We start from the raw sequence: 24,979 nt of genomic DNA, 5'->3' as shown, positions 1-24,979 counted from the left end.
CCCAATCTTTTTCAGTCCGCGGCGTACTTGCAAGTTTACATTTCGGCAGCGGCGTCCATACCTAGCTAGGCTATTCGAAATAGATAGGTGACATGGTGAGGACTGGCTTACGGCGGCGCCCGCCCCTCTACTGCGCCCCAGGGCGACGCAGCGCCCACGCGTGGGAGCCCCTGCCACAGAATAAGCAAAGACAGATATAACTCCGTAATAGATGGATACAGTCTAAGGAAAAAACGTGCCTCGAAAATCGAGAAAATTTGATTCTCGCTCAGAGGGCGCTACTAGATTTGGCCTACAGTCGTATAGATGGCGTTGACGGTTTCGTTTGTTATTTAACAATTTTAACGCATATCAGTGAAAGAACATAGGTCAAAATCATAAAAATAATTAATGCAAATAAAAAAATCATTTATCTATATTTAAATACATTTTATCGTATTTTTATAAATCTTCATTTTTAGTTTTAAAGTGTGTCGACAGATGGCAGTGAATTTACTGGGGTTACAAAATTTACTATGACAGTACCGCTCTAGTATAAGTTACTCTATGGAATAAGTAATAGTATTATCATACAGAACGGCCACGCACCGCCCCGCCCCGACTCGAATTACCTCGCCCCGCGACAGCAGATTGACGGCCGTTTGCCGGCCGCTCAGTACTATTTTTAAGCAACTTACTCACACAATGACGCATGACGCGTGTACAGACGTGCCGTTCACACATAGAAACGCAAGTGATTTTTGATGTATAGCGTGTCCGCCCTGTGCCCCTGCCCTAAAGCTTGTCCTGTAAACTGTAGTGTTGTGTGTTGACTCACCAGGGAGCAGCAGCAGCACCAAGCCGCCGCACACGCCCGCGCCCGCGCCGACCGCGCCGCCGCGCAGAACATTGAGGTCCTACGCGAACGCAACCCCAACTTCACACAGGTCACTCATACTTAACTTACAATTATTTTCCTATGTTGGAATATTTTATTATACAGTGCACTAGACAGGTATCCGATACATTTTTATGTTTTCCATTCCTAAAGTTATTAGAAGTTATTGGTTAAGAGGCCGGTGTCGATTTTGTTAACAAATTGAAATACACCAGTACTACAAGCACGTGTTCTTATCATGCCTTTTATCAGATAATTTTTTTGAAAACAGACTTGACTAAATTAGTAATGTTTTTTTTTCTGATGGACGTTTAGGTAAACCCGCGTAAAGCACTGATTTTGTCGCTCTTATTTGTAAATTTTGTAAAGTTTGGACTGCTAAAAATGGTAAATTTGTATTACACATATTCTGTACTTGACCTTTATCAGATTACATTTTTGTTATATGACTTACTTAATTGAGTTCGAGGAAATAAAAGTTAAACGAATTCAATTTTCTCCAGAAATTACTTCAAAACTAGTGACAATTTATCTAAAAATAGACTTAATTTCAACGTAATTTTGATACTTAAACAATCTACAACATTTGCTGAAACTATTCTTATACATCAATTTGTATAATTCACCACCATAATTTTTTGATGAATTTTTAAAAACTGCCCCTTCTCTTCATATATTGCCGGTGACGCACGCTCGCGACCTCATTATTAAAAGGCAAGATGAAAAGACGTGCTAATAGAAAGCAATACTTGTTATTTAGATATTACGTAACAAAACGTGTATAATTTCAACGACTAAATCTATCAATTTTACACTTTTGCTCCAAAATCGACTACGGCCTCTTAACCTTTCGTATGTCAAGACATATACGTCCTATATACGTCCCAGACAATAGGGTTGGCCGGTTGAAATAATTAGCAGATGGCGCCAGCATAGCTTGCCCTGTCAATCCCTAGAATTGTTTAAAATTTTTGTTTTTTTAATGCCCTGGATGCCAGCCCTTTAAGCCAAATCTCATAGAAAAAGGGGCAAGCTATGATGGCGCCTTCTCTGCAAACCTTTCACAGTTGCCAACCCCATTGGGACTGTAATTTACAATTTCAAGGTTACTAGTTCAGTGTCACCGCTGCTGTTTTAACGCCATGTGCTTTTTCCTCAGAACCACATTCAGACTATGGTAGATTTGCTGAGCAGCGAGCCTGGGCGTGCTTCGTTCACAAACGCTTTCTTCGTGGCCGTTGTAAGTAAAAAAATATCCAAACAAGATATTGAACGACATCACTCCAAGTACTCCAACGTGATCCGTCTCCTTCTGCAGTCATTCTCTTAAAAAAAATCGTAACATCACTTTGTATTCCTTTAACAGAAAGGAAAATAATAATAATAATAAGTTCTTTATTTAGATAACCAAGATCCACATATTGTTAGTTACATATTTTATGTTTTACTTATAACTAAGGTTAGTAGGTTTGGTAGGTTAGTAGGTAGGTAGGAAAATGAGTGCGACACATTCAATATCGATATTTTGCCATTAACCTTGTCTTGGCTACAGCCGACAGTTTCGCCAATGCATTAGGTACTTACGCGGGACTCCGTAAAGTTCAATTTCGCTTCAATAATCGCCTGGCGTACAAGGCACGACATATTCCTTCACCGTCTGGCGTTTAAAAGGTTAATTAATCGAAACGTATGGTTCGAGTAAAAGGTCGTTGATCCACCCACATAGTCCATATTGTTTGCACGCAGGCCCGCCACCTGTTCCTCACGGAGCCGATGCAGATCGTGTCGGGCGAGTCGGCGCTGGTGCCCAACGAGTTCCAGGCGCTGCGCCAGATGCTGCGCGTGTACCTGCAGGAGCTGCTGGTGCGCTCCGGCGGCGTGCACAGCGACCACACCTTCGAGACAGTCGCCGGCTTCCTCGTTGACGAGCAGCAGGACTTCCTGTCAAGAGTGGTCAGTGCTCATTGTAATGCAATGTGGTTAAAAAAGAAATCACATGAATATATAAAGTTTGATTGGTGAATATTCCTTGAGAAACGAAAAACATTGTAAAGTTCCGTTTTCACAGTATGTAAGCATTTATTGCATGCTACTGATTTTGCTGGGCGCTCACCGAGCGATAACTTATCATCAGCGTGTCCGTCAAAGAAGAGGCACTTTGCAATTTGAGTTGTGCAACAAATTTTAATCATGAATACGGAGTTTAATTGGTCCGATTTGCATAATGCATCTGATTAGTATTCCTTGAGTGACGAAAAAATATAATAGAAAATGATCGTAAAAAACTATTTCTGTTGCTATGGTATGCTGCAACAATATACTCTAGTTTGTTACTAGATGTTTACTAGATACTACATTGTACACAAAACTAGCCTCAAACGTATTCACTACGCGCTACGAGCGTAGCCGATATTACAGACACAGACAACCCGCCTGGCGGGTCGCTGGCAGTGAATGTGTTAAATAATATGATTGCAGACATGAATAACTATATTAAATGTTATCTCAGGAAACCATTGTCCCACTGCGTTCGGAGTTCAACTTGGGAGCGTCGATGCGCGCGCTGATCGCCTCGCGGCTGCCGGCGATCGTGGCGTCGGTCATGTCCGATTCCGCCACAGAGGCGTTCGTGGCGCGCTTCTACGCCATGTTCTCGCATCTTTTCACCGATATGTGCACGCTCATGGCGTACTGTTGCCGCGACGGTGTGGACGGACTGCGCACGCTGTTTAGAGCTTTCTTGGTACTTTGTTTGTACATTGATTTTGAACCGTTTAGCACTAGAATAACACTAGACTACTTTACGCCACAAAAGGCACTTTTACAAATTAATAACGATTTACGATACGTGTTCGTGTAAACTCAAACTCCGCTAGTTTGCATCACTTCGGTACTCTCGGCAGTGACAATGAATAGTCGCGGCATACTTCACGCAAAAACTTGGCGGGCGACTTATCGTGGACGAACTCTAGGTTGCAATTTTTATTGTAGTGTTTTTCTAATTGTGACTTTAGTATTAGAAGCATTCCACGGGCTGTCCCGTACAAACGCATTTTATTTCATGTGTTACAACTTTTTAATCGGCGTTTAAAGCTGACGGTTATTTTTATGTGCATATTTCTGAACATTTGTCACAGAAACACAAACTCCTATACCTATCTTCAGTAAATTCGCGTTTGTACGGGACAACGGTAGACAATTACATGGAATGCTCCATTAGTATGCATCTCTCCTCTAATATTCAAGCACTAAGTTTTTTTTATTATGTAGGAGGAGAAAGTACGTGATTGGGGCAGCGAAAACGTCCAACAAGTGCTAATCACACTTGGCATGGAGAACCTTGGCGTCGTGATTAACAGCCTGAACGCTATCACACCGGTCGACCCCATACAGCAGTTCGTTATACGACGTGCGCCCGCTGTAAGTACTTACGAGTTACGAGTATACCTACAAAATCTACAAATATTATTTTAAGGTAGTTTGAAGCGGTAATTCAAACGACGATCGTGGCGACAAATTGACAGTTTATATAATTGTCTGCTTATCCTTACTAAAGATTCTCTAGACTAAAGAGACTCCGTAATAGATGGATACAGGCTAAGGAAAAAACGTGCCTCGAAAATCACGAAAATTTGATTCTCGATCAGATGGCGCCACTACCTTTGGCCTACTCTCGTATAGAGGGCGTCGACGGTTTTGTTTGTTATTTAACAATTTTAACGCATATCAGTGAAAGCACATGGGTCAAAATCATATAAAAATAATTAATGCAAATAAAAAAAATCATATATCCATATTTAAATACATTTTATCGTATTTTTAAAATCTTCATTTTTAGTTTTAAAGTGTGTCGATAGATGGCAGTGAATTTACTGTGGTTACAAAATTTACTATGACAGTACCGCTCTATCCTATTATTTATATCCTCTTTGTCCTTACTTAAAATAAAACACTCCTGTGCTTTTTCACACTTGGTTTTACCTTTTATTGTGTATCAGTTGCATAAACTACTATACCAGTAGGTGGCGCTGGCGCTGAAGCCACAAATTAAAGAAAACTTTTTCCATGCATTTACTATATAGAAAAAGTGAAATTTTATTTCACTTTTTCTGTTTTTCTGTTTCTTTAATTTGTGGCTTCTTGGTTCATTACCTTAAGTTAACCTCTAGGAAACTATTGATACTGGATAGGAATGGAATTGATTTGCATATAAAAAAAAATGTGAAAAATAAATGGTGGATGTGAAAAATTTTCATACAAATTGTATGGGAAAAGTTTTCCTCGATTTGTAGCTTTTCTAGCCAGAAATTTTTAAGGTTCCATACAAGCTTTGGATCCTCGATAGGAATGGAATCGATTGGCATCTAAAACAAGTTTGTCAAAAATGACCTTTTTCTCGCACCCAGTATGTTTTTTTCAAAATCTTTAATTTGAAATCGAGGGAAGGTCTCCTAAGGCCGGTTTCGCGTCGCAGCACGGGATCTGGTAGCTGCCTTCACTGACCCAATAAGAAAATCCACCTGTATATTATTCTCATAATAGAGTCGACAATATACGAACCAATTATTTGATTAGGCCGCCGCGGCTGCGCCTCAAGAGCCGAGCCCGATGGACGTGTCCCCTCCGGCCCCCGAGGCGTGTCCTGCCCCCGCCCCCGCCCCCGTACCCGCCACCGCCCCCGCGGCGCCGGCGACCCCGGCGCCCACCAACGCCGCCGACGTCTCGAGCACCACGACGGATGCCGGCGAGGCCCGCGCCTCCCGCCCGCTCTCCAGCAGCGAGGCGGCACCGGCCACTGAGCCGCAGCCTTCGCACTCTACACCTAGCCAGAGTTCAAGGTATATGGGTATCCATTTTTAGGGTTCCGTACCCAAAGGGTAAAAACGGGACCTATTACTAAGACTCCCCTGTCCGTCTGTCTGTCACCAGGCTGTATCTCATGAACTTTGATAGCTAGCCAGTTGAAATTTTCACAGATGATGTATTTCTGTTGCTGCTATAACAACAAATACTAAAAACAGAAAGAAATAAATATTCATGTGGGGCTCCCATACAACAAACGTGATGACGTTTTGCCGTTCTTTTGCGTTTTACGGAACCCTTCGTGCGTGAGTCCGACTAGCACTTGGCTGATTTTTAACTGTACTGTCAGCTATTATACCATTTCTTTTTTGTTTTACCTACAGGTAAACCTTGCTTAAATTCCTGATACCCATTGTTATCAAGAAGTAAATATATATGTATATATAAGTCAATATTTGTAATTATTATTTTGTTAAAACAGAGCAAGCCGACCGGAGCGTGAGTCTGCGCCTCAAAGTACTTCTCCCGACTCACCGTCTAACAACCTAAACTTCGTAAGTTTCCTGTCTAAGGCCAGTCGCACATTGCTCACGTTCCTGTACTCATTTTACTCGCGAGAACATTTACGAGCTCTCGATCAACCCTTAGTTTCCAGATAGTACAAACACTGATTCACATAATGCACTTTTTTGATATATCTTTAAACGTTTGCTGAAAGTATTAGTGCAAAGAACGTCGTCAACTGTATACATCTTACGTCTATGTCCTCTAAGCTCTTATTATGGAAAAAATAGTCCATATTTACTATGCACTGGTGGTTAGCGCCGTTAATGTGCTATCTCGTCATAGTTGCAAAAGTGTACAGAATGAATCCCAAGCACTGTTATTAGGGATGGCAACTTCACCTAACAGTGTTTTCAGTAATAACATCACATTTTAGGGCCTCTATGTATTTTGTTCAATTTTATTGTTTCTTTATTTAAGTCATAGAGTTACTTATTAGCTGAATTATAAGATTAGACTTTTATGTAGACGATCTAAGTAAGAACGTTTATTTGAAGGAACGTAAAATAAATTTCACTACTTATTAATTATAAATTGTTAATAAAGCTGCGTCTCTGTAGGCTTATTTTTATTTTTATTTATTTATTGTCGGAAGTAATTATCTTTACTTTGTATGTGTAGGTACCGCCAATGATGCTGCTACAGCACTGGGGCGAAGAATGGGTGCCGGTGTTCACTCGCGACCAACACAACATGAACGCTGCCCAGGAGCCGTACAGCGACGCCTACCTCTCGGGCATGCCGAGCCGTAAGCGGCGCTGCGTGCGCCAGTCGCGGCCCCCACACACGCTTGAGTCATTCATCAACGGTGCGTACACTACCAATGCAGCGCCGGGGCGAGTGTGCCGTCACATCATGATCGCGGCCCAGGAGCCGTACAGCGACGCCTACCTCTCGGCCATGCCGAGCCGTAAGCGGCGCTGCGTGCGCCAGTCGCGGCCCCCACACACGCTTGAGTCATTCATCAACGGTGCGTACACTACCAATGCAGCGCCGGGGCGTGTGTGCCGTCACATCATGATCGCGGCCCAGGAGCCGTACAGCGACGCCTACCTCTCGGGCATGCCGAGCCGTAAGCGGCGCTGCGTGCGCCAGTCGCGGCCCCCACACACGCTTGAGTCATTCATCAACGGTGCGTACACTACCAATGCAGCGCCGGGGCGAGTGTGCCGTCACATCATGATCGCGGCCCAGGAGCCGTACAGCGACGCCTACCTCTCGGCCATGCCGAGCCGTAAGCGGCGCTGCGTGCGCCAGTCGCGGCCCCCACACACGCTTGAGTCATTCATCAACGGTGCGTACACTACCAATGCAGCGCCGGGGCGAGTGTGCCGTCACATCATGATCGCGGCCCAGGAGCCGTACAGCGACGCCTACCTCTCGGCCATGCCGAGCCGTAAGCGGCGCTGCGTGCGCCAGTCGCGGCCCCCACACACGCTTGAGTCATTCATCAACGGTGCGTACACTACCAATGCAGCGCCGGGGCGAGTGTGCCGTCACATCATGATCGCGGCCCAGGAGCCGTACAGCGACGCCTACCTCTCGGCCATGCCGAGCCGTAAGCGGCGCTGCGTGCGCCAGTCGCGGCCCCCACACACGCTTGAGTCATTCATCAACGGTGCGTACACTACCAATGCAGCGCCGGGGCGAGTGTGCCGTCACATCATGATCGCGGCCCAGGAGCCGTACAGCGACGCCTACCTCTCGGCCATGCCGAGCCGTAAGCGGCGCTGCGTGCGCCAGTCGCGGCCCCCACACACGCTTGAGTCATTCATCAACGGTGCGTACACTACCAATGCAGCGCCGGGGCGAGTGTGCCGTCACATCATGATCGCGGCCCAGGAGCCGTACAGCGACGCCTACCTCTCGGCCATGCCGAGCCGTAAGCGGCGCTGCGTGCGCCAGTCGCGGCCCCCACACACGCTTGAGTCATTCATCAACGGTGCGTACACTACCAATGCAGCGCCGGGGCGAGTGTGCCGTCACATCATGATCGCGGCCCAGGAGCCGTACAGCGACGCCTACCTCTCGGCCATGCCGAGCCGTAAGCGGCGCTGCGTGCGCCAGTCGCGGCCCCCACACACGCTTGAGTCATTCATCAACGGTGCGTACACTACCAATGCAGCGCCGGGGCGAGTGTGCCGTCACATCATGATCGCGGCCCAGGAGCCGTACAGCGACGCCTACCTCTCGGCCATGCCGAGCCGTAAGCGGCGCTGCGTGCGCCAGTCGCGGCCCCCACACACGCTTGAGTCATTCATCAACGGTGCGTACACTACCAATGCAGCGCCGGGGCGAGTGTGCCGTCACATCATGATCGCGGCCCAGGAGCCGTACAGCGACGCCTACCTCTCGGCCATGCCGAGCCGTAAGCGGCGCTGCGTGCGCCAGTCGCGGCCCCCACACACGCTTGAGTCATTCATCAACGGTGCGTACACTACCAATGCAGCGCCGGGGCGAGTGTGCCGTCACATCATGATCGCGGCCCAGGAGCCGTACAGCGACGCCTACCTCTCGGCCATGCCGAGCCGTAAGCGGCGCTGCGTGCGCCAGTCGCGGCCCCCACACACGCTTGAGTCATTCATCAACGGTGCGTACACTACCAATGCAGCGCCGGGGCGAGTGTGCCGTCACATCATGATCGCGGCCCAGGAGCCGTACAGCGACGCCTACCTCTCGGCCATGCCGAGCCGTAAGCGGCGCTGCGTGCGCCAGTCGCGGCCCCCACACACGCTTGAGTCATTCATCAACGGTGCGTACACTACCAATGCAGCGCCGGGGCGAGTGTGCCGTCACATCATGATCGCGGCCCAGGAGCCGTACAGCGACGCCTACCTCTCGGGCATGCCGAGCCGTAAGCGGCGCTGCGTGCGCCAGTCGCGGCCCCCACACACGCTTGAGTCATTCATCAACGGTGCGTACACTACCAATGCAGCGCCGGGGCGAGTGTGCCGTCACATCATGAGCGATGTCTCATCATCATCGAGAGCGATGTCTATTTATATTCCGTCGCCACAGTCAACCGACAGAAACAGGATGAGATTTCTTTATGAGTCAACCGTTCAATCGTTTTGCTTGTTTCTTTATAATGTTACGTGATAAGATAAATTTCGTTACAGGGGAAAGTATTTAATCAATTAGCATTCAACCGAAACGATCCAATTAAATATGTACTAAACTTAACAGATCACAGCCATTTTACAAGGGCGGTTTGTTAAGTACCCGTTTTACCATATTGTGTATGTCACTGGCACAGACCACCCCCTATAGACCGAGCTTATAGGACGACTCGCGGTCACCGCCCGTATGGTGTATAGGTCTTATATAAGATTGCTCGCGCGCCGCTCCGATCACCACACTACACACGACCACCGGACCTACACGGGGCTCGGCATCTCCCCCGAGCCCTCCTACACAACGACGACGACGACAACAACGAAGAAGAGGAAGAAGAAGACGTCGTCGACGACACAACAACACCACACACACTCGGATGACACCTACGAAGCACACGCCAGCCTAAGCTGCCGGTCGCCTTCACTGCGGCCCCGAAACCTGGCCCCGCTCAAACGGTATCACCAGGCTAGGGGTAGCGGGGTTGGATAACGGCCGGTAGCGATAAAGCTGGCCTACACCGGATCGCACAGCCGTCCACAAACTGACGGCGGAAGACCGCCCCACGAAGATGGGGCGCGAAAATTGACACAGTCTCCGAAACAGGAATGTTGGAGAGACCCCTCACACCCTCCCAAAGAGGGTATCGAGATGATGATACTACTACTACGCTCCGATCAGTTGCGCCCAAGAATACGACCTGTTAGCACTGTGCACGTCTGTACGAAAATAAATCGTAAATAATTGAATTCGTTCGCTAATAATTTATATTGCAGCGTATAAGTCACCTAAGACTTCCAAGTTCAAAACAGATGGAATAACATTCCAGTTAATTGTGAAATTCATTGTTTTGTTGAAAATTGTTTCTTGTCTGCGGGGTTCATTTTATACTGGTCAATACGGTTGTACTGAGCAGCAACGAAGTATGCCCGTCCCTTTTCGTCAACATGAAAATGCAATGTGCTATCCCTTTCACGTTAACGACTAGTGATGTGAAGGTGGTGCTTTCGTCAGTTGCGGAAACTGTGCTTTCGTTCGTACCGTATTGTACCATTTTAAAAAATATAAAAGAAAACTGGGATTCTTTTTTATTGATAATAATTAATATGTAGAATCTGTAGTTTTATTTAGTTGGTAGTTTATCTTAGTTGGTACTGTAGGTAGATACCTACGTTACCTACGTAGTTTAGTTTTTAGGGTTCCGTACCCAAAGGGTAAAAACGGGACGCTATTACTAAGACTCCACTGACGCTATTACTAAGACTACGCTCAAGATTCTACCTTAGAATCACTCGCTTCGCTCGTGATTCAATTATAGAATCTTTCTCTTTCTCGGGACTCAAAATAAACACTCGCAAGAAAAACCAACTTTCCTCTCTTGTTGCACAAATAACTAATGTATTTCTGTTGCCGCTATAACAACAAAGACTAAAAAGTACGGAAGTTACTCAGAAGCACCTTCTTTTTTTAACGCTTTTTCGAAATACATACTTTGTAAATCTCATGAATGTAAATTCCACCACAAAATGTATGCAACACCGAGTATTAAATTTCATACATATTTTCTGGGACCCTTATTAGGTACTTTACGTTTAGAATCTTATATCATTAATATGCTACGTAATTTTTTTAGATACGTTTATAAAGTACCTACTTAATGAATTATTATATTGTTTAACCACTGCCTGTAATGAACATGTCCCATCCCTACGCCTACACGTGTCGTTTGGAACGACCAATCACAACGCCGTGAGCACCCGTCCCCCGCTTCACTATTTGGTGATTTCCGTCGCGAACAAAATGGCCAATATTAGGCTTCTATAGGCGGTTTTCTGTGGTCACTGGTCAAAAATGTATTTTCCACATTTGTAAGGCACCTTAAAAGAAAAAAAAATGGCGCTATTTTGTTTTTTCTTCCATCGAACGCTATCAAAGGTCGACTATATTAGCAAGTATGAAGAAAGAACAGTACCAGTCCGTAGTTCGGTTCTTGCTTTTAGAAAGATGACGAAAATGACGATATAAGAGTAAGGTTGCGGATTGTTTATAACGACTGTTCTTCTTCCACAACAATCCTCAGAATATGATGTTTAACGAATTTAAGCGTGACAGTACATCTTTTTTTGACGAGGACCAAGGGTCGGCTTATTGGGGTGACTTCAGAGGAAAAGGCTAAAAAAAATCAAACTATTGCACTAGCCGACTGCCAAATAAAATTTCGGGAAATCGTTGACATTGCCAATGTTGTTATCAAGGAGGTACAAAAAATTTTAGAACAAAATTAAGGTATGAAAAAAGTATCGGCAAGACGGCTGCCGTGTTTACACCCTAGGAACGGCCAAACCAGCTCATTGCTCTCGACTTGTAACAGCAAAATTAAAAGAATTACGTTACGAATTGATGGCGCCCCCACTCTATTCTACAGATCTAGCTCTAAACGATTATTTTAAACTACCAAATCTGAAAAAGTGGCATGGCGGAAAAAATATGCATTTAGAGGTCATTGCTGCTATAGAGGTATATTTTCATCGTATTTTTTTGGGCGGCTTGCTGAAACCAGAATACCGTTGACAAAAATATATAGAGCTAAAAAAACCGGCCAAGTGCGAGACAGCTCGCGCACGAAGGGTTCCGTACCATTACGCAAAAAACGGCAAAAAAATCACGTTTGTTGTATGGGAGCCCCACTTAAATATTGATTTTATTCTGTTTTTAGTATTTGGTATTATAGCGGCAACAGAAATACATCATCTGTGAAAATGTCCTGTTTAGCTATCACGGTTCTTTAGATACAGCCTGGTGACAGACGGACGGACAGACAGACAGACAAACAGACAGCGGAGTCTAAGTAATATGGTTACGGGTCAAATTGATTCAAATGGCCTGAAGATCAATCGTACCGATTTTCATACTTTTAACACCATTTGTAGCATATTACTGAATTTCGGGGTGTACAGATTAAATCAAACATCATTTTATTGACCAATAAATGAATATTGTTTTTTTTTTCTATAGCTGAAACACCTATTATGTACAGCACACGATAGTCGCCGCGAAAAAAAAACTACTGACACCGTTAAAATATTTTCAGTTTTAAACTGCGCTACGTCGGGAATAGTTTTTTTTTGTTTGGCATTTATTTATTTAATCGTATGGCATTATGTTAATATACACAGATACAGAGAAGTCATAAATCTAACTCCAGAGAATTAATCCACTTGATAGCTTCGTCGTTCAATTTTATCAGGTCTTCCGGGGGGCCTCCACTCGAGTAGATGGGCATATGGGGTTAAGTTCTCTCTATTTCTCTTTTACCGTGTACATTTCATTTTTAGGGTTCTGTAACCGAAGTGGCAATAACGAAACTATAATTTTACCCAGAAACTCACATTATAACCTAATACCACATCTCAACTTTAATACTTAAATAAAGTAGGAATTTGGGTGTTTGTTGTAAGCTGCTTCTTATAAAATATTATGTCTACCTACTTAACAGTGTTTTGTTTGTTTGCTTTTTTTTGCAATGGAAAATACGGTACCCTCCATCATGCGTGGTCTGACAGGCAATTCAACTGCTGCCTGTAAACCTAAAAATAATAGAATACATATAAAAAAGACATCGATATAGCTATTCGATAACACGTAGCACGATTCGATAGCGTGTGTAATATCTCCGGTGTTGCAGGCGTCCATAGGCTACGGTAACTGCTTACCATCAGGCGGGCCGTATGCTTGATTGCCACCGACGTGGTATAAAAAAAAAACACGATTTCGCAATTTGAATATGACTATAAAAATGTTTACTTACCCCTCTAATTGATTTTATCGATTCGGAGAATTAACTAGTTACGTAGTGCAAATAATTCCAGTATTTGCCATGGCTTAATTAAAACGATTCCGGAGTCATTAGCCTTTGAATTCACTCAATCGTTCATCAAACAGTCCTCTCGAAGTCGAGTATTTGTTGAAGCAAACTACTTCCTTTAGTTGGGTATAAGTTAATTTATCTTAAGAACTTTAGCTCGAGTACTTTGAGTCGACATCATAACGTTCGTGAACATAAGATTAACTAGCTAGACTGTACCGCGTTCACAATTGTTGTAAACTTACGAAGGCAACACTCAAAGTTCTTAGAAAAGGCTGCTTAGAGATCATATAACATAATGAGGCATATTATTTATGAAAACATAACTCTTAATATATATTTTTGAGGTATATGATATTTGGTCGTTACTTGTGTTTCAGGTTTGCTGGCAATTTGGAAATTGTGAGTCGAGCGTTATTCCAATTTCGACCCAAGAACTACAATTTTAAACGATTTTCATTGTGTGCTCAGCCAATAACAGAGTTACAATAGGCTTCAGTTATGTTTTCATAATGAAGCCTTGTTCTCGTACGTCTGTTAATTATTCTTAAAATTTCAAATTAATCGCTTTTGTAGTTCTTTAACCTTAGAGAAGCATCATCATTCAAGAGTGACGTCAAAAGTTTACATCGCTGTTGTGCAGTAAAAAAAAACTGTAAAAAAATTGTACATCAGCAGTTTCTGACATCCCTCAGTATTCACATGACACTGTTAAAAAATTCTTGTATAAATATTTGTGTAAAAAAACTAATAATTTTAATAACGTTAATTTCATACAAAACTTCCGAGGATTTAAAATCGCCACACAAAAAAGGCATTGGAATAATGAGCTGTGTGCGCTTCAGGATAATCTTATCCTAATGAAAATTTGTACGCGTGATCACAAAGAGTTAAAGGACGCATTAAAATAAAGACTGAAGGCCTAATTACTTCAGCTTTTTCTATTCTAAACACTTTCAGTTTGCCCCTCGTATTTGCTTTGTGGAGTATTAATGGGAAACAAATATAATAGCCGAGTGTAAATGTTATTTCACCACACCAACTGATTGTTCAAAAACTGACAAGAAAGTTGCGTTTTATCCGCAAGAGTGGCAAAGTAAATAAATGCAAATTTTTTGTTGTTTCCTTTTGCTGGCTGGTCGAATTGACTTTTCAATTACGATTTTGAATGATAGATATTTAATAACATTAATTAGGATTTGATTTGGTTTGATTTTGTTTAATATTTTACAGTTAGTATTTTCCTTGATTTGGTGTGGTGAATAATGATGTGTTTCACTCGGTGGCAAAATTTGTTTAACCCCCGTACCTTGATACCCTCACATCGCTCAAGATTCCACTTTTCGAACCTCTCGCTACGCTCGTGGTTCAAATTTAGAATCTTTCGCTTGCTCGGGTATCAACATTAGCACGAGCGGTAAAACAACAACTTTGCCCCCTTGTAATACAAATAAGTTTTTCTACTCCTGTTCTTTTCCGCCATTAATACATCCGTGAACACGTATATTATTTGGTATTAGGCCTGAATAGCAGGATATGTTTTATTTAAGTTGTATGTGTTGAAAGTAAGTGTATAGTCGTAGAGAAAGTATTGTATGAATCGTTGTATAAGTAAATCGATGCACGTGGCATCTTTCTTAGCAATTTTTGCTTTCTACTTTATCTGCGGCTCCAATTAGCCTCATGCATGAAGTTTATATTTAAACGAAATATTTTTTATTCGGATGTTTGTTTCCGTTATATCATGTTTTATGCATTTCCGTTGTTAAATTATCATTTAATTGCTTAAAATAATAAATACAAAGTACAAAAATTTGCCCGCGAAGAGCTAGTTACGAAACGTCACGTGACGTCAAGCGTTCGACAGATTAGTTCACATAAGTGTCATTAGTTAATTATGTCGGCAATGAAATTGGCCTAGAACTAAATACAACTAAAACTAAAATTATGACAAACAGCAAAAAGTCGCCAATACACATTAACAGTGTCTTATTAGAATATGTCCAAGAGTATACATATCTTGCCAAACAAGTGTCATTTAAAAAATCAAGACGCCATGATGATCTAATGAGACGTGTAAACCTGGCTTGAAATAAATTTTGGAGCTTTAAAGAAATTCTAAAGTCCTTTTTTTAAATTAAAGAAAAAGATATTAGATTCCTGCATCTTACCTTCACTTACCTATGCATCTCAAACTTGGATTTTCAACAAACAAATCAGAAACAAAATTTTAACAACCCAAAAAGAGCCATGGAACGGAGCATTCTGAATCTAAAATTGAGACAGAAAGAGAAGCATAGACATAAGAAAAACAACTAAGTTGATTTTGCTAACAATTTTGCTAACCGCTATGTGGCCCTTGGCTGCTAAAAGCTCTAGAGCACAGCAAAAGATTAAAATGGAAGTGGGTGGGTCATATTGCCCGTATGAACCAGGACAGGTGGGCCAAAAAGATAATTTCATGGAAAGGACCTGCAGGCAAGAGACCCAGAGGCAGACCTGCGGAAAGATGGCTCGATGAGGTTTTAAAAGCAGCAGGAGAAAATTGGACTGATAAAGCGAATGACAGATCTATGTGGAGAAAAATGGAGGAGGCCTTTACTCTATGAAGAGGTCCTTGATAAAAATGTTATTATTATTTATTTTATTTATTTACTTTAATTAAAATATAATTGTAAATAATATTTTATTATTAAGGAAATAAAGAGGCTTAATTATTAAGTGTCATTAGTAGCAAACGTCAGTTGGGCCTTCCAAAGTGTGAAGTCATTTCGCTCTGTCGAATTCGCGCCAAAAATTATGAGCGTTTCAACCGCTCAAAATTTTTCAACATTTTAAATATTTTTTTTATAAAATAATGTGCAGGTTTACAAAAGTATGTTTTTTTTTTCGGTGTTCAAACGATATAAATTATGATAACCAAAAAACATGCATGGAGCTCATTATTCGACCTCTCTTCTACAACTGCTGAATAAAATATTATTAGGGATAGGGTGGGCAGAGAATCTCAATATTGTATTCCGTTTGCGTAATAACAATGAGTTCGGTGGCTTCGTGATCTATTTTCTGACTGCTGCCGCGCCCACGTGAGGTGTTTTAACATGTTTTACGGTTATGAAAAAAATAAAGAAAGTATTTTCGTGTTAAGTAATACAGATTGAATTTTTTCTCTTATTCCGTGTTGTGCTCAATGAGGCCGGATTATTTTACCTTTTTAGGGTTCCGTACCCAAAGGGTAAAAACGGGACCCTATTACTAAGACTTCGCTGTCTGTCTGTCTGTCCGTCCGTCTGTCACCAGGCTGTATCTCATGAACCGTTATAGCTAGACAGTTGAAATTTTCACAGATGATGTATTTCTGTTGCCGCTATAAACAACACATACTAAAAACAAAATAACATAAATATTAAGTGGGGCTCCCATACAACAAACGTGATTTTTTTGCCATTTTTTTTACGTAATGGTACGGAACCCTTAGTTCGCGAGTCCGACTCGCACTTGGCCGGTTTTTTAAATATTATTTACTAGTCTGGCTAATGAAAGTTGAACCTGAAAAACACGGCAAATTGAAAAAATCTGTAGCAGGCGACATGAAAGTAGAATACTCGGTCAGCATAGAGTCAATTTAGCTGGATGGCTAAAAACTAGAATGAATAAGTAGCCAAACGTCTGGAAATATAAATTGTCCGTATGATTAGAATACCTAATAAGCTGAAAGTGAAATTAGTTGATTGATATCAACACAGAATGAATTAGTAGCAAAACGTCATGAAATGTAATTAGTATGTCTAATTAGAATACCTAATTCGTCGAAAGTAAAATTATTTGATTGACGTGAACAAAGAACGAGTTAGTAGCAAAACGTCTGGAAATGTAACGTGTCAATGTGTTTACAATACAATAGTACATTATTGTCGAGGCTCGGAAGTAGCTACTTGCTGGCTGAGGATTTGTTTAAACAGACGACCTTGGGAGTCCGTTTAATTGAATCCGAAGCCAGCAAGTAGCCTTCCAGCCGAGTCATATATAGTGCTTTTCTCAAAAATGGCGCAATAAATGCAAATATAATAGAAATATTTTACAGAAGCAACATTGTTATGTATATATTTTCACAGAAAAAAGTAAAAAGATTTGCTTTGCCGCCGATTTATTTTTTTAATTAAAAACGGAAGTGTATTTTTCTGCTGAAAATACGCCAACCTATTTGAGACACCTAAATAGTCGCGGTACCAACATTATAATAATAAGTACTGATCATCTGTTTGGCTGTTTAATGGACCTATGCCTTCATTTGATATGGCCACTTCAACTTTTAAAAAGTTTAGAACTCGACAAATAATGGAATTTGTATGCAACATTGCAGTTCCGAAATCGAGACTGCAATGATTTTAACTTTTTAATTTTTCGACTGACCATAAACTACGCACTTCGCGACCTACTTTTTAACCGGCAACGTCGACTTTGCCGTCCATTTTTGAGAAAATATGTATAGATAAAATTTTCTCTACTGAGCTCGTTCACTTACCTGTACTAACAATGGCATTCTATTAAACAAAAGCCATTATTTCTTTTGTGTGAGCGCGTGGCCATTATATAATGCCACGCGCTCAGGCACGATGGCCACGCGCTCCCACAAAAGAAATAATGGCTTTTGTTTAACATAATGCCATTGTTAGTACAGGTAAGTGAACGAGCTCAGTAGAGAAAATTTTATAATGCAATGGCCATTATATAATGGCCACGCGCTCAGGCACGATGGCCACGCGCTCACACAAAAGAAATAATGGCTTTTGTTTAACAGAATGCCATTGTTAGTACAGGTAAGTGAACGAGCTCAGTAGAGAAAATTTTATCTATAACAGGCCACAGAGACTTACTTCAAATGGCCAAGATGTAAATAATCGATTGTGCGGGAGGGTTTTAATTATCAAGTGTCATATCAACACTTAACATTTTAAAATCCAGACGTTTTGCTAACGGGTCGTTTGGCGTTTATTTCATTTAGTAAAAAAGACATTACACAATACAGACCTTTAGCTTCTTAACTGTTAAGCGTTCATGCCTGTTTAGTAATTAAGATGGTCTAAGTTGCAACCGTTTTGCTACCGGACCATTTAGCGTTTATGTCTATTAAGTAATAAGGACATTTGAAGATAAAGAAGTTTTGCTGCTAGATCATTTTAAATTGTAACATTCTAAGATCCAGACGTTTTGCTAAAGAGGCATTTAGCATTCATGTCACAAAGACATAACACAATCCGGACATTTTAGCTATAAGGTACATTTGATAGTAACCCTTTTTTTCTATTAAGGCAATTTGTTACAACTTAGTCGTAAATGTAATGTGTTAGACCTTATTACTACTTATAATATCTATGCCAGGTGGGACGCTACGCTCAGAGGTCCGCAAGAGTATATAAATGCTATACGTAAATGTGGGGTGGTTGATGGTAAGCTATCGCAATTAATTATAATATTATTACTTATATGTCTTTTCCATCACGGAGCCGAAGCCAACACGTAGATGAACATGCTTTTGACACTTTAATGAAATGTAAGGGGTACACCAAGCGGAAGCTGCCCTTGCCCGTGTCATGGGACGAACGCATGCAGAGGCAGCACCCGCCAAGGTGTAAGGACTAATGAGAGTTGATGGGATATAAAATGAACTAGGCTATTAGGTGAAAGCGATGGACTAAATTCTGGGCTTTGGGATAAAAAACCGGACGCCTGGCTAATAAAACGGTATGCAATTTTATTTTCAGTAGACGGTGTTTCCCTCTCACAAGATGGGCCCCCACAAAAAGCGATATTATTATTATTATTGTATAAATATCGCAATTTGTTTTAAATAAAGAAATTATGCAAACATTGTTGGAAAAAGGAAATTTGAACTTGCGACCTTCTGGGATTCTTATTTCAGTTGCTCTAACTAACCATCTGAACTAGGTACCTAAGCATGATTGAACCCGGCGAATCCTCCCATCACTTCCTTCTTTGTTTACACTTAAACATTTAGGTATTATTTGATATTTCCACTGACTTTATAGGCCCTTTCTTGTCTCGGTGGGCCATTGTGAACGTGCGGTAATTTCTATCTTACGAGGCGTATATTTTGAAAAAGCTATGGCTTATTGACAGTAGTATGTTTTTGTTGCGTTGGCGCAGAGAGCGTACGCGAAGCGAGCTCGCGGCCTGCGCCGGTAGACAGCGAAGCGGTGCGCCGCGCGTTCCGCGAGCACATGCGCACGATGGCCCGCAGCCGCGCCTCCAGCTCCGAGGATTACGACCCGCTGCGGTACGCGTCCGCGGCGCGCTTCCTCAACTCTGCCGAGTAAGTATACAATACATAGGGGTTCTTTTTGAAAATTAAAATAAGTCAAACTCGTCTTATCAAGAGGAAAATCGTACGAATGAGCTTGAGTCGCTTATCAAAACAATTTTCTTTATATATTTTTACGGTAAATAGTAGTAGTAATTTATGAAGAAAAATGTGCAAGTAAATATATTACTGTCATACCGTATAATACATTTCCCCTTCGTAATCGGGTCAGGAATCAAGATACTTTTCGTTGTCTTGTTTCTGACCACTCTGTCACACTTTTATTTTCGTCTTTTATCAAATAAATAAAAAAAGTTGAGAGCTATTGCATTTCTTTCTAGCTGTAGATTGTGATTCTCTGGAAAAAAATAAAAAACTAAATTTCACCCCATACATAAAGCTCCACTCTGTCACATTTTTTTGGGGACAAAAACATGACAACGAAATGAATTTTGACCCAATCAATAAATTCCCATACTTATCATTTTTGTATAAAATAGATGTATTTCGTGCAAATACCTACGAGTTTTTAGGGTTCCGTACCCAAAGGGTAAAAACGGAACCCTATTACTAAGACTCCGCTGTCCGTTTGGCACATTGCTAGCACTAACTTCTGACGTATACCGCAGCTCCAATTGTTGATGTATACACCCGCCATCCTGATACTCACGTCTGTCTGTCTGTCTGTCACCAGGCTGTATCTCATGAACCGTGATAGCTAGACAGTTGAAATTTTCACAGATGATGTATTTCTGTTGCCGCTATAACAACAAATACTAAAAAGTACGGAACCCTCGGTGCGCGAGTCCAACTCGCACTTGGCCGGTCTTTTTTTTAATTTTAACAACCGAAATTATTTCGTTTATTACAGCACAAAGAAAGACCCAAGCAAAAAAAGCGATGACAAATCTTAATTGTACTCGCCGTGCACTCCTTGCAGTCTACGCCTGCCTCGCGGTCGCGGCTACAATATTAAGTAAAACATTTGGTAGTCACGCTGTATGCGAGTGTTGTTTTACTTATACTGATTGCAGTTTAGCATTTAACATTTTAACACGACCACTTGAATGAGTTCCAACTTTCACGAGCTATTTTCTGTCTAAAAGGTTGCTATAGTTCGGTTTTTTCAGCATTAGAAAAAAGGTAAACAATCTTGACGTGTCTTTTTATTGAAAAATATTGAAAAACGCTTAAAAAAATAGTTAAATAATTTTACGGTTTAGACTCACTTGTTTTAGTCACTCGCGCGACATGTTTCGGAGAGCCTAAAGCGAGTGACTAAAACAAGTGAGTCTAAACCGTAAAATGATTTAATGTTAGTATGTCTCACAACAGTTTAAATTCGAAAAAAATTGTTTATATTACTTATGAAAGCAAAATAATGTAAAAGATCGTAGATGATTTATAATTGTTATATATTTGCTGTTACTTATTTTTCAAAAGTGAAATTTAATAAAAAGACTAATTTCAAAGAAACGGGTTTTTTATTTCGACTGGCTTACACTACCTTCTTTCTAATGCGTAAAAAAACCAACTATACGTATTGAGAGAATACAAGTTTAATTTACATCTGCGACTAATTTATTCGAAGTCACTGCAATATACAATAAATTTAAAACTATTTGTCGTAATATCGTGTAAACGTTGTGTTTAAGGATAGAGGCAATTTGAAATATATTTACTGATTTAAACTAACACGATTTTCACTCATAATTTTAAAACTAACGCGGGACTTAATCGCGTACAAACTTACGTTTATTTACGGTTAGTTTTAAAATTATGAAATATATTTGTTAGAAAATATTAAAATATAAAGTATTGTCTGTTTATCCACTGTTTGCGTTATGCAATATTCAAGCATGTTAAAGAGAAAAATAAATAAATAGTGATCAAGATCTCTAACGATTTTGATAGCGCGACAGGGTGTTATTTACCTATACAAGTCAAAGTATCATACAAGTTTGAAGTTTAAAATAACACTTGCACTGCATGTTCAACTTTGCACTTTTTCCGAATATTACCTAGAATTATGCAAAACTGCAGCAGCAAATTACGTTAAATTATATTGTAAATTATTCATTATTATAAATATCAAGGAATTTGTACCCATAACTTTTATTTTGAATCAGATGTGACAGAACTTATTTTACCTGACTAAGTATTTTCGCTTAAAGGAATAACGTCTGGTATTCATTTTTTTAACAGGTTATAATTTGTAATAAATCGTTCGAAATACGAAACGTAATGGATGTTGAATACAACTTTTTAAAATGATTTATTGTATTCGTTTCATTGTAAAAATGCGCAATAGCACATGTATGAGGTTTGAGATGGAAGTGTTGCTTGGTTCAGGTTCTGATTCAGTGCAGTCGTGTAATCGTTACATTTTAATATTAATGCGTGCGACTTGGATCGTTTACTATGTACATTAAAATAACTTAATACAGAACATAAACGTTATCTTTGTATATAACTAAAATGACCCGTTTCATTTTAACCTTTTTGCCGCCATAGACTTGATATAAAGTCAGTACATTTCGTGCCTCACGCAGCGTCTTACGTAGGCGAACAACTCGCGCACGCGAAGCGATGCGGCGCGGCACGGCGGCCCACGCGACGGCTCACGCGGCGGCCAAGCGAATTTACCGCGAATACGAAACGACGCGACGCGGCGAGGAAGAAACAAACCGTTGATACGTATGAAAGTGTCCTAGGTGAGCGTTCATCGCGCGAACGCTAAGCGGCGCGATGCGATGGCCTTGTCCGAAGTGGGCGCGTCTATAATACTTACACGTGCGTGTTATTTAATAAAGTTGATTTTTAGGGTTCCGTCCCAAAAGGGTAAAACGGGACCCTATTACAGTCTGTCTGTCACCAGGTTGCATCTCATGAACCGTGATAGCTAGACAGTTGAAATTTTAACAGAAGATGTGTTTCTGTTACCGCTATAACAACAAATACTAAAAAGTACGGAACCGTCGGTGGGCAAGTCCGGCTCGCACTTGTCCGGCTTTTTGTATTGTGTGCTACTGTCGTGAATTTTAAGAAATAAAAAAAGTTACTAGTGGAGCTGTGAGCGGTTGTAGACCTCGCGATAAGTTTAAAAATGTAGAAATAAAAAAATCTTAATTAGTTGAATCATTATCACAGCGAACACAATAGTCTTAAGTGCCATTGACGTTACTGACACTTGCGTCCTTTATCTCAATTTCCACCATTTTGAACGTTAAAAAATACGAAACGCCAATAAAAATCAATCTAGCTACCACACCGGCACAAAATTTCACGAAAATCGGTTAAGAAATGCGACGTGCACCTGAGGAAAACTAAAATCCGAGTCGGAAACGGAGGCTTTGCTAACGCTTTTTCAATCAACGAAATTAGGGTTTCTGTGAGCTGTAGACCTCGCAATTAGCTTAAAAAATGTAATTACTAAAAAAATAATTACTTTGTCGAGTCATTATCACAGCGAACTCTCAATAGTCGTAAGTGCCATAAATATTGGCGCTTAAGTCCTTTGTCAATTTCCGAGCATTTGAATATTTTCTTATTTTTTTGCCTATAGATTACAGCCGTACAACCTATAAAGTATCAAATGTGTGTTGAATAATCAAATCAAATCCGGTATTTTAAATGCGCCACGCGTTTTAGCCGCCTTGTATTCGCGTCTAAAAATTAAATGGAATGATCGCGCCCGCTCCGCGCCGTTCTGCCATCGTGTGCTCACCTAGGACACTTACATGACTGCGGTTTGTTTCTTCCGCGCCGCAGCTCGCCGCGCCTTGCCTCGGCTCGCCACGCCGCGCCTCTCCGTGCCGCGCCTCGCCGTGTCTCGCCTCGCCGTGCCGCGCCGCGCCGTGCCGTGCCGTGCCGTGCCCATGCACGTGTCATTAGTGCTGAGCTCAAGACGATACAGGAGACCAATCACTTGTTGAAACATGTGTCATGAGACTGATGTACTTTTGTATATATAGTAATGCGAGCATTAGTTTGGTTACATTAGGTCTTAGTAGTCGGTCTATAAACACATGGTTATATTATAACATACCTCCAGCTGACTCACCCACCAAAACCACGAATAACTAAAATCTCGCTATCTCTACTAACTTACTATAAAGGACCTTACTGCCAGGTATTAATATAACCAACTACTCGATAATGTGACCAAATTCTAACTGCGATAGCATTTAGTGCAATTATTCACATAGCCTCTAAGCAGTTTTTTGATCCATCACATACACTACATACAGTATTGATGTTTAACTAAATACTAATCTAAAAAAAATAATGTTATCACATAGCAGTCATTTATTCGCCTATTCGTTTGTAAGAAAGGTGCAAGCGCGGATTATTGCTATATCGATAGCTATAGGATCTCAACAAGAATGATTCTCCTCTCCCGTAGTTTGACGGGTTAAGAATGCAGGAAAATTATCATTGTTCGCCGGGCTAGCCACCCCCGTAACCAATCAAATAGTTCCTAATTAGAAAGTCAAGTTCACAGTGACCAGTTGAAGGCATACTTTCTAATTAGAAACGATTTGATTGGTTACGAGCATCGCTATAATAGGTCGGCGGACAATGATGATTTTACTGCATTCTTAACGCGAACGAACTATAGTGTCATTAAACGGTGTATTCAAGAGGTCAACTGATTTAAAAAGCCTGTTAGCAGAATATAGAAGTTAACGATTTTTGTGATAGTCCGTGTATGCACAGGAACAGTTTTTTTTTGAATTTTTGAAGATGAAGTTAATTTGCTATTTTATTGATAATGTGATGTGTAAGGTAGTGGGAGTGGGTGTATTTTAAGTTCACATGATAAAATTATACGCGTTGATGTATTTAATGTGGCGTTAGATAAATATAATTAATGATTACGGTAATACATTTTGTTTATTTTATTTTGACTCCATTCTATTTACTACAAATTTTAAAATTTCTTCTACTTTATATTATTGGAAGGTCCAAAAACAGACTTCGTTGTCTTAATCCACCCTAACATCAGGTTCACGTTTACATGCCAAATAATTATTAAATGACCTCTTACCTAATGCCGCGTCCGTTTCCGGGTCTCCTGAAAACCACCGTGTATAAAAAAATGTCCATGACATGATTTTCTCGAATCATATTGGACACTATCAGCCGAACATAGACCTTTAAAGGGAATTTAGTTAATTAATTGTAATTTTTTTTAACTTCAGCAGCGGTTTGAACTATGCGGTTCGCATAGTTTATTATGTTTAAGTTCTCACTAATGTTTTAATGTTTAATGATGTATTCAATACATCATGGTATTGGTAGTCTCATAGTAGTATTCAAAAGTACATCATAGTAATACATTGTATTGGCTATATAAGCTACACCTTAAGTAATAGTAATTAAACCAGGAAAATGTTTATCTGAACATTTTATCTTTCTCAGTCACATTTAA

At 41.0% G+C, this 24,979-nt stretch overlaps 1 protein-coding gene across 1 annotated transcript in view; it reads left to right on the top strand.

Moving 5' to 3' along the window:
• LOC134754479 (large proline-rich protein bag6) overlaps window positions 1–24,448 on the top strand; it is a 51,594-nt gene extending 27,146 nt beyond the window's left edge. Inside the window, exons 14-23 of the mRNA XM_063690812.1 lie at window positions 821–926; window positions 2,037–2,117; window positions 2,624–2,830; window positions 3,387–3,620; window positions 4,148–4,297; window positions 5,453–5,715; window positions 6,162–6,234; window positions 6,866–7,052; window positions 19,392–19,557; window positions 20,417–24,448. Coding sequence (XP_063546882.1) covers window positions 821–926; window positions 2,037–2,117; window positions 2,624–2,830; window positions 3,387–3,620; window positions 4,148–4,297; window positions 5,453–5,715; window positions 6,162–6,234; window positions 6,866–7,052; window positions 19,392–19,557; window positions 20,417–20,459 — 1,510 coding nt within the window. The 3' untranslated portion in view covers window positions 20,460–24,448. The remainder of the gene's footprint in view (window positions 1–820; window positions 927–2,036; window positions 2,118–2,623; window positions 2,831–3,386; window positions 3,621–4,147; window positions 4,298–5,452; window positions 5,716–6,161; window positions 6,235–6,865; window positions 7,053–19,391; window positions 19,558–20,416) is intronic.
• The last annotated feature ends 531 nt before the right edge of the window (window positions 24,449–24,979 follow it).

This window comes from Cydia strobilella, chromosome Z (genome assembly GCF_947568885.1).
Source record: "Cydia strobilella chromosome Z, ilCydStro3.1, whole genome shotgun sequence".
NCBI classification, from domain to species: domain Eukaryota; kingdom Metazoa; phylum Arthropoda; class Insecta; order Lepidoptera; family Tortricidae; genus Cydia; species Cydia strobilella.
This window is presented reverse-complemented; position numbering and strand designations above follow the sequence as displayed.